The sequence below is a fragment of the Osmerus mordax genome, chromosome 6 (assembly GCF_038355195.1).
Source record: "Osmerus mordax isolate fOsmMor3 chromosome 6, fOsmMor3.pri, whole genome shotgun sequence".
Taxonomy (NCBI): Eukaryota; Metazoa; Chordata; class Actinopteri; order Osmeriformes; family Osmeridae; genus Osmerus; species Osmerus mordax.
Window position 1 is genome coordinate 17,709,035 of NC_090055.1, and position 9,545 is coordinate 17,718,579.

General features: G+C 51.3%; 1 protein-coding gene across 1 annotated transcript in view; it reads right to left on the reverse strand.

Moving 5' to 3' along the window:
- Positions 1-9,545, reverse strand: part of nphs1 (NPHS1 adhesion molecule, nephrin) — a 24,818-nt gene extending 15,273 nt beyond the window's left edge. The window contains 18 exon segments of the mRNA XM_067238117.1: positions 231-419; positions 530-587; positions 590-695; positions 786-840; positions 981-1,083; positions 1,086-1,103; positions 1,466-1,607; positions 2,740-2,897; positions 4,724-4,763; positions 4,765-4,854; positions 4,856-4,907; positions 5,024-5,137; positions 6,820-6,926; positions 7,935-7,978; positions 7,981-8,019; positions 8,916-8,999; positions 9,002-9,037; positions 9,521-9,545. Of these exon segments, the coding sequence (XP_067094218.1) occupies positions 231-419; positions 530-587; positions 590-695; positions 786-840; positions 981-1,083; positions 1,086-1,103; positions 1,466-1,607; positions 2,740-2,897; positions 4,724-4,763; positions 4,765-4,854; positions 4,856-4,907; positions 5,024-5,137; positions 6,820-6,926; positions 7,935-7,978; positions 7,981-8,019; positions 8,916-8,999; positions 9,002-9,037; positions 9,521-9,545 (1,460 nt within the window).

A 9,545-nucleotide genomic window follows, 5' to 3' on the forward strand; every position in this document is an offset into this window, starting at 1 on the left:
TGAGAGATTGAGAAAAAGAGAGAATGAGAAATAGAGAGACAGCGTTAGAGAAAGAGAGAGACACAGTGGAACATATGTGTGTATTGTCACAACCGTTCTCACAAACCCTAACCTATTTTCCTATCAAATTATCCAGAGCATAAATCCAGTCAGCGTTGCATCAAGCACAGCCTTCCACCCCGGCTCCCTCCCTCCCCCTTCCCTACACCCCTCGACCCTCCCTACAGCACCTCTTGGGCCCGAGGCTCCAGGAGATGTTGGTCTGGGGGTTACTACTCCCAGTCTGGCACTCGAGCTGCAACGTTTGTCCGCTGTGAAGTACACTCTGCCGGGCCTCGATCTTTACGCTGGTGGCTGGAACTGCTCGCAGGTGGAACAGATGAGACAGCACTGTTAACAACACCGCCCGGCCAAACCTGCTGACTACCAGTGTTTGCAGTAAAGGTCAGAGAGAAAATGTGAGATTGTTTTTGTTTTTATGCTATCCTGGCCAGAGGTGTGTGCGTGTGGGTGTGAGAGAGTGACTCACACTGGGACGAGCAGCTTGGAGGAGGCTGAGAGCGTCTTCTTGGCGCTGTTGGTGCGTCACAGCGGTAATTAGCTTGGTTGTCGCTAGGCTGCAGCAGCAGAACCAGCTCTCTGGACACTCCCTTGTCTGAGGGCAAGTGCCTGGAAGCTTCTACGGCCTTGCCATTCTACAAGAAGAAGAAGAAGAAGAAGGAGAAGAAGAAAGGTTTGTTGGTTTTGGATGACACACACACGTGTAGGAGCAGCGACTCACACACTGGCATCCAGGAGCAGTGGTCAGCCACATCAACGACTCCACACTGCAACTCCATTCTACAGGAAGTGGACGGGATGACAGGAAGTGACACGGATCCAGAGCGACGCTACGCTGCCGAGCATACAGGGTTGTCGACCTTTCTCACACACACACCACACAACACATACATATCCACACACGCATAACACACACACACCTTGTACAGGTGAGGGTTCCGGTTGGGTTTCCCCCGCTGGAGAAGCACACAAGATGGACGGTGGTTCCTGAGCGTAGGGGGATGTCCTCTGGAGGACCATCCACCACACCTTCTGGGGAGGGTCTGGGGGGGGGGGGGGCAGCGAGAGAGGGAGAGGGGGAGGGGGAGACAAGAAAGAGAGGAAGGGGGGAAGAAAGAGGAAGAGGGGGAGAGAAGAAAGGGGGAGAAGAAGGAGAGAGAAGGGGCAGAGAAGGAGAGGAATAGGGGGAGAGAAGGAAGGGGAGAGAGGGAGGGAAAGGGAGAGGACGGGACAGAAAGAGAGCAGGCGAGTGAGACGAGGGAGGGAGAGAGAGAGAGAGAGATTGAGGAAGGCAAGCAACATTAGGAAGGTGGAGTTGTCGCTCCTTTGTTATCATGTCCCCTAGGAGTTCCCAGCGTCGGGGTGGGGAGGAGATCCCAAACATGTTGCTGTTGTGTGCACTCACAGAAGACCTGAAGGTTAGTGGACTGGCTCTTGGAGAAGCGCGTGCCCTTGTTGAAGGTCTCGCAGGTGAGTGGAAGTCCGTTCTCCTCGCGAGACACGAGGTGGGTCAGGTTGGACATGCTGGTCATGCCTCCGTGGTCTCCCTGCAGACACACACAGGCACTCAGAACACCGCCGGTCGCCCCCCCCTGCTCTACAACGTTCTCTGCAGAGAACAACACACTCTGAATTCATCCAGCACCAGCACAGATGGCAAATTAACACAACCTTCTGCTGATGTTTATTTTCTGGATCGTTCCTGATTGACAAACAAATACGTTCTCGTCGATCTCCTCTCTCTCTCTCTCTCTCTCTCTCTCTCTCTCTCTCTCTCTCTCTCTCTCTCTCCTCTCTCTCTCTCTCTCTCTCTCTCTCTCTCTCTCTCTCTCTCTTTCTCTTTCTCTTTCTCTCTCTTTCTAAGCTGAAATAAATTGAAACAAACTCCAATTTGCACCTGTACTGAAGGGTCATGCCGGTCTAGCAGCTATGGGTGATCAAGGATATTATTGAGTTGATTACTGTGAAAGCCTTTCCGGAGCAAAACAGACTAAAGACAGTAACAAATAAACCCCAGCCCAGTGTCAGTCTTCATAACCTCTCTGTTGCAAGGCAGCGTTTAGCCTCGCAGACTCGACACGGCGCGGCCCGCCTGAGTGCGTGTCTGCGTGTGCGAGATCAAATGGGGGAAAAAAGGCCGCTTTCCCAGGAAGAAAGAGCTGGCGTGTCACTTGCTCTGCTCCCCTCTCCCCTCTCTCTCTCCCCTCTCATCACTTTGATCTCATTAACGTACACAAAAGCACGACGAGGAAGAGACTCTTTTCCTGCGAGCGCCGAGGCCAGTTTCGCTCCCGCCGCCAGGATCAGTGCTGTCTGGGGGAGTGGGTCGTGTGCAGCGAATCATCGCCTGTCTATCTAGGAAAATCAAGATGTCAATTCTCGGGGCAGAGACAGGCCTAGGCTCTCGCCACTGGTTCACAGATGTTGAACTCTCTCTGTCTCTAATCTTGTGAGGCGGCATTCTTTCCCTTCTAGAAAAGACCCTCCGAAGCGACGTCTGAACGGAAGGCTATTTCGGTACCGAGCGGGGAAATTTCACACGCATTATCACATTCTGCCCACGGCGATGAAGGGGTAAAAAGCATGATGTAGGCTGCTGGCGCTATCCACAACGTCACGTGTACTCAGTCAAGAAGGATGCTCAGCAGTTGTGTGTTGCGCTGAAAGTGCTCCCCCCACCTCTTCCAGAACGACGGAGGTGGAGTTGAGTTCCTGGAAGCCCAGCCACCAGCGGATCGTGACAGGAGGGTTACTGGAGCTGCTGGAGCAGGATAGAGACACCTCCTTCCCCTCGACGGCCTTGAAGGACCCCTGCACTTTGACCTCTTTGGGTTCGACTGACACGCACACACACACACACACAGAGACACACATACACAGAGGTGGATAGGAAAAGACAGATTCAGTTCAAATGATCTTCTCAACATGACTGTTGCGCAGTGCAACACTTCAATCACAGTGTCTCAGTGGATGTTTCAGGAAGCGGAGAATGAGTTCCAGCAGGGGGTTTTAGGACTGAGGCTGGGGGAGGGGGGCGGGGGCATCACTTTTCTTTTTCGAAGATTTTCCTGCTGTAGGCCCAGAGGTTACGGGGGCAGCTGAGGACAGCTTAGCTGAGGAGAGCAGGCCTGCCTGGCCTGGCTCTTCCTCAGCTTCAGCCCCAGCTTCTGCCCCAGCCTCTGCCCTTAGCCTCTGCTCCAGCCTCTTCTTCAGCTTCAGCCCCACCTCTGGCCAAGCCTCAGACTCTGCTCCAGCCTCTTCCCTCAGCCCCAGCCTCTGCCTCAGACTCTGCCCAGCCACTTCCTCAGCCTCTGCCCTAGCCTCTGTCCCAGCCCCAGCCTCTGCCCCCAGCCTCTTCCTTAGCCCCAGCCCCAGCCTCTACTTCAGCCTCAGACTGTGCCCCAGCCTCTACTTCAGCCTCAGACTGTGCCCCCAGCCCCAGCCTCTACTTCAGCCTCAGACTCTGTCCCAGCCCCAGCCTCATCCCTAGTTACAAAGTCAGAGCAGGAGAGTAAAGACGCCAGCTCATTTCAACATTGACGCTGTGTGAATAAAATAGTGTGTGGTAGTGAGGGAGGCTGCCCCGGGGCCTGTCTGCCTCGGAGAGCGTGATGAACATGGCAACGCTGCAGAGCTAGAGGCTGCTGGAGAGAGGCCTCACTGAGGCCTGGCCTCCTCCACAAATTCATTCCATGTTTGTTTTATTTTTGCAGAAAAAAAAACTATGGAGCAAAAAAGAAAAGCAAAAAAAGAAACGAAAAATGGAATGTATAATCTATTACCTGTTGGCATTATTATCACCGCACAAAGTGTAGCTTTACTGCCTTGGGAGAAGTGCATTGGAGCGATTCAGCTAAATTAGCTCGCTGTAAAAGAGCAAGCCTGCAGTCTAGCACGATTCTGACTGAAATATAGTCTGGAGTCGTAATCACCATTGGTTTCATTAATGATGTTAGCATTAGAAGCGATGCTGCCACAGAATAAGTATTGATATTACTGCTGGTGACTACAGTTAGACTGCCTGGTTAAGGATGGCTTCACTGATGGGGTAACACACAAGCAGACACATGGAAACATTGTTATTCACTGCAATTCTACAGTCTATGAAATGAAATTCCACAGAAAGATATTCCCCTGTCCCTGCATGATATCATGATAAAATGTATGTGTGTTTGTGTGAATACTGTAAATGAGTGTTTCCTTATTGTACACGTGTGTGTGTCGTGTGTGTGGGAGTTTGTATGTGCTGTCTCAAGCTCTGTGTGTGTTGTCTGTTTTTGTGTGTGTTTATAGGTGTTTGTGTAGGTGTGAGCAGTGTGAGTGTGAGTGTGTGTTGTCTGTTATGCATGCGTATCTAAGTGTAGGCCTCTATCTGCCAGCACTATGTGTACAGTATGTGTGTGAATAAATAAGCATGTGCCCACATGACGTGTGTGTGTGCACGAGTGTGTGTTTGTGTGTAAGCACAGAGGAATAGGTTCCATCATACTTGGCTGTGAAAATGGCACTTTTTATTAAGAAAATCGTATTTAACGACAACAGTTATTGTTATTATTATTATTGTTATTATTAATATTATCATTATTATTATGAAAAGATATAGGTCCCACCCACATATGAAAACAGACCTAGGGCCGTGTTTAGGCATGACGGGGCCACTCACAGTGGACAGTGAGCCTGCGTAGGATGGACAGTGGGGCCTTTGGCCACCAGGTTGGTGGCCTCACAGCCCAGTAGGGCCTGGTTGTCCTGGGGCAGCACCTCCAGGGGGAGCAGGCTGCTGGACCTCCTAGCCAACCGTGTCCTCCTCCGCAGCTGTGGTGGACAGCACCTCGCCGTTCTGCAACGCAAGCGGCCCTCACTGGGGATGTGTGTGTGTGCGTGGGCATGTGCGCGCGTGTGTGTGTATGTGTGTGTGTGTGTATGTGTGTGTGTGTGTGTGTATGTGTGTGCGTACCTTGGTCACTGCAGGGTGGCCAGTGGGTTTCCTCCGTGGGACTGGCAGAGCAACATCAGCGTTTTACCTGCCTTCACCACGTCACTGACCAGACCTTGGATGACTGGGCCTGGGGAGGAACTGCCCTCAGCAAGGAGGGATGGAGCGATGGAGGGATGGAGGGATGGAGGGATGGAGAGATGGAGAGATGGAGGGATGGAGGGATGGAGAGATGAGCGATGGAGGATGGAGGGATGGAGAGATGGAGGGATGGAGAGATGGAGGGATGGAGGGATGGAGCGATGAGCGATGGAGGGATGGAGGGATGGAGAGATGGAGGGATGGAGGGATGGAGTGTTGGAGGGAAGGAAGAGAGAGAGATATAAAAAATGAGGGGTTGGATATTGAAACGGCGGTGATAGATCGGAGCAGGGAGAGTTGAACAAGCGAGGGAGGACAGAGGGATATAGGATGACAGGAAGACAGAGATAAAAACATGCAGCCAGGAGTGGACCGCCAGCAATTGAGCAGGACGCGTCTCCGCTGGGTGAGACAGGGACGATAAATCGGGAACATTTAACACGACTGCAGGAGACGAAGTCTAGCCTCTGATGAAAGCATTAAGTATTAAGGGGAGCAGCGAGCTGGATCCAGTCCATAAAAGCAAAATAACAGATGTTTAAACAGTAATAAGGCAACGTGAATATGAATAAATTACTGCTCGCCCTGAATAAATATTCGCAGTAAAATAAATTAAGGAAGGACGGCCCTTTGTTATTGCTGCAATCAGTTTGTGAGTGCGGGCGGGTTGGAGAACCCAGGGCCTTGCATGACAAACTGCCACCTCGCTAACAATCTGGCTGTCTGAGAGCGGACGGCACTCGCGCTTTGATTGGTCCGGCGTGCTGAGTAAGACTGCCGCGGTGGTCTGCAGTTCTGCTACATTAGCACTTAGCGTGGAGGGCTGTTGTTTAAAGCAGAGTGGATGGATGGAGGGGAGAGGGAGGATAGGAGAGGATTGGAGAGGAGGAAAGAAAAGAATAGGAGAGGAGGAAACGAGAGAAGAAGAGAGGCATTTCCCAGACAGGCTAGAGATCAAAACAAAACAGGACAACACAAGCAGGTTAGATAGATACAGTCGACAGACAGATAGTTAGATAAAGGCAGCGTTGGGGTTCTGTGAGGGGGTGGAGGTGTCTCGGGGCTGGTTGGGGGGGGGGGGGTATTGGAGCCGGTCATTGACCAGGGTGTTGTGAGCGGGGGCAGGGTTTAATCAGCAGCTGACTCGACCTGGGATTCGCAAGTGGGAGGACTCTCGGACCAAACAATCAATTACTTTCATTGATCTACAAAGTGTTGTGAGACAACAACTACAACACTAGTAAACAATGTCTCGGAAGCCAGACACTGTTCGTTGGACAACAGCAGTCGACACGGTTGCCGTGTCACTGAGACAGATTAACGGTACGCCGGCAGAATCAACATCTCTGTGTGAACTAACGTCACACAGCCCTGTGGACTGTAACCTGACAGGAGCGAGCAGTCACTTGTTGTCATGTCAGTCTCTATCCTCTGGGGGCAGCAGTCTGTTGACCTGAGAAGCGGCTGGACTCGGCCCTGGACTCCCCAGCCCAGCAGGTGTGAGTTGACCCCAGGCAGAATGTTTCTCCCTGGGTTCGAGAGGGACCACAGCATGCCCCGCCTAGACTGACAACCCTGGAGGTGTGTGTGTGGGGGGGGGGGGGGGGGGGGGAGAGAGAAAGGGAGGGAGGGAGAAAGGGAGGGAGAAAGGGAGGAGGGAGGACAGTGGCGGCAGAACGGACTCACAGAACACTCGCATGACCAGCCTGGTCTCCAGGTACTGGGAGATGGCCGGGTTCCTGGCACGGCACGTCAGCTGATTCCCATCATCCGAGCTCAGAGCCTCCACCTGTAGCGTGCGTGCGTGTGTGTGTGTGTGACGTGCGGACGCAGAGAGAGGGGAGGGAGGAAGGGCGATGACAGGAGAGGTGTTTACGCGTTTCTTAAGCGGGATGAGGTCAACACAGTTTCACACTTCCCAGTCTGGCCTCTGACACCTGTCACTTCCATTCTGCTCTCCCATTGGCCAAGAGCTGCAGGCTCTTGGAACTGGTCTACAGTGCCTTCCCCCCCCCCCCCCCCCCCACAGCACAAACACACACATAACATCTGAATAATATAACACTATCATGATGGTTGGCCAAAATAACTCTGAACGAGACTATTAGATTCAATCTTATCCATGCTCAGTCTGATTTACACCTGGAACACACTTGACTCTACACACTGTCCAAGTCAGGATATACACTCCCTGTCTGTCTCCTCTCCATCTCACCCAGCCAATCAGAATACAGGGAGGAGGGCTGTTCCTTCCATTCAAACCCTATTAATACCCGAACGGAATCAATCATCAATAAACGTCTTGGCACAAAACTCTAACAGTCCACCAAACTATTCCACCATATCATCAAATACTTCCTACTTCCTGATTCCTGGACCTGCAGGTTCTAAATCAATATTGCTCGAGAGCCAACCACCTCCACATTGAGCTGAACACATCTATAATAAGCTCCATACTAATGTTATCTCTGGAGGATGACAAGAGGGTATTATCTCTCCAATGTAGGAGGTGAGAAGAGCAGGATGATCCACAGTACCAGGTGAAGTAGATGGAATTTAATCTGTCTAGCAAACTGAAAATGCAATTCGGCATCTATGACACAAGTTCATTCAATTGCAAGGTGCAGAATATCACTGTACAGCGTGCTTTGCACGTGTGGCGATACAGCACTTTCATCAGACACACACACCCCTACGGGCTCCCACACAAGACCACATACACGACACACACACACACACATGCTCTAACACACACACACACACACTGGCTCCCATACATGAACCGAAGACCATCCACATACGTTGCTTGTGCGGTTGTGTTCAGAAGCTTATCGTCTGAGCAGACTCAGTGAACGACTCTGCATCAGTCAACTCCACCCCATCTGAAAGAGAGGGAGAGAGAGAGAGAGAGAGAGAAAGAGAGAGAGAGGGAGAGAGAAGAATGAGAGATAGAGAGATGGAGAGAGAGATATGGAGAGAGAGGGAGAGAGAGAGAGAGAGAGAGAGAGAGAGAGAGAGAGAGAGAGAGAGAGAGAGAGAGAGATATGGAGAGAGAGAGAGAGATATGGAGAGATGGAGAGAGAGAGATATGGAGAGAGAGAGGGGAGAGAGGGAGGAGAGGGAGAGATAGGGGCGAGAGAGAGAGAAACAGAGATAGGGTAACAAGGAATAAGTAGTGTGTGTGCGTGTGTGTGGTGTGAAAGAGCAAAGGGAGAGACAGTGGGGGTAGAAAGAACCAGCATAAAGTGAGAGTACAGAGAGCGAGAGAAGGAGAACAGAGATAGACAGAAGAGAGAGATGATGATTAGCGAAGGGCGTTAGCTACGCCCCCCTACTGTGCGATGCTACCTCCCTCCAAACAACAACAACACACATTAAACAACAAAAATACTAATAATACACCTGGATCAAAAACTCAGAGGCACATGCGCGTTCAACAGAGAAACTGACAAGAAAACAGGGGGGGGGGGGGGGGGGGGGGGGGGGGGGCGTTGAGAAGCCTAGATGCCTTCTGAGTGTGAGAGCTTGTGAGGTACTGATAACCTGGGCTGAGCAGGTCTGCCCTTTAGCACGGTGAGGGGGTGCGATCTGAGGATGAGGAGGATGAAGGTGCTCCTTAGAGGCTCTGATTAATCGTCCCTCTCTCTCATCTCTCTCTCTCTCTCTCCTCTCTCTCTCTCTTCCTCTCTCTCTCCTCTCTCTCTCTCTCTCTCGAAGGACTCCGATGTTCACACTGCTGCTCGGCAACACTGCTGGACAGTTTGTCATGGTGACCTACCCTTGTAGAGGGTGATGTCCGCCTCGGGTCTGGCATCAGGGGCGATGCAGGTGACACTGTATTTCCGTCCCGCCACCCATGGTTTGAAACGTCCACATGGAACTGTGGCTGAGATGGAGGGACTAGCGGGAGAAGAGAAACACAACCGACGCAACGTGTTGTCATGGATTTTCTTTGTTTTTTTGGTCAGAGGTTTAAGGTTTGTTTTAACATTTTGACATTATAACAATAAGAATCTGTTCTTTTGACAAGCACTTTTATTCATGATTAAATCCAACCCCTACAACCTCTCGATCTGCAGTCAAATGCTCCACCACCGCGCCGTACCAACAAGCTTCGTACATGATATGTGAGAAACTTGAAATCTGTTTTTGTCTTTTGGTGTTGATCTGAGAGACCTCTGTCGGTTTCACAATTCACAGTTGAACAGGTCCAGCATATGTAAGTCTCTGATATTCTACCTGAGAGATGGAAGGATCCATTCAGCGGACTCAGGGAGAATACAAATCTGCTTGCTGATGAAACTAGCCACGCAGATGCTAATCTATCTTAGCCAGCTCCAAATGTTCCTTGTCTCAGAACACCGCAGCTGAATACGGACTCACAGGGCTGATCAAAGTAGGCTCCCAT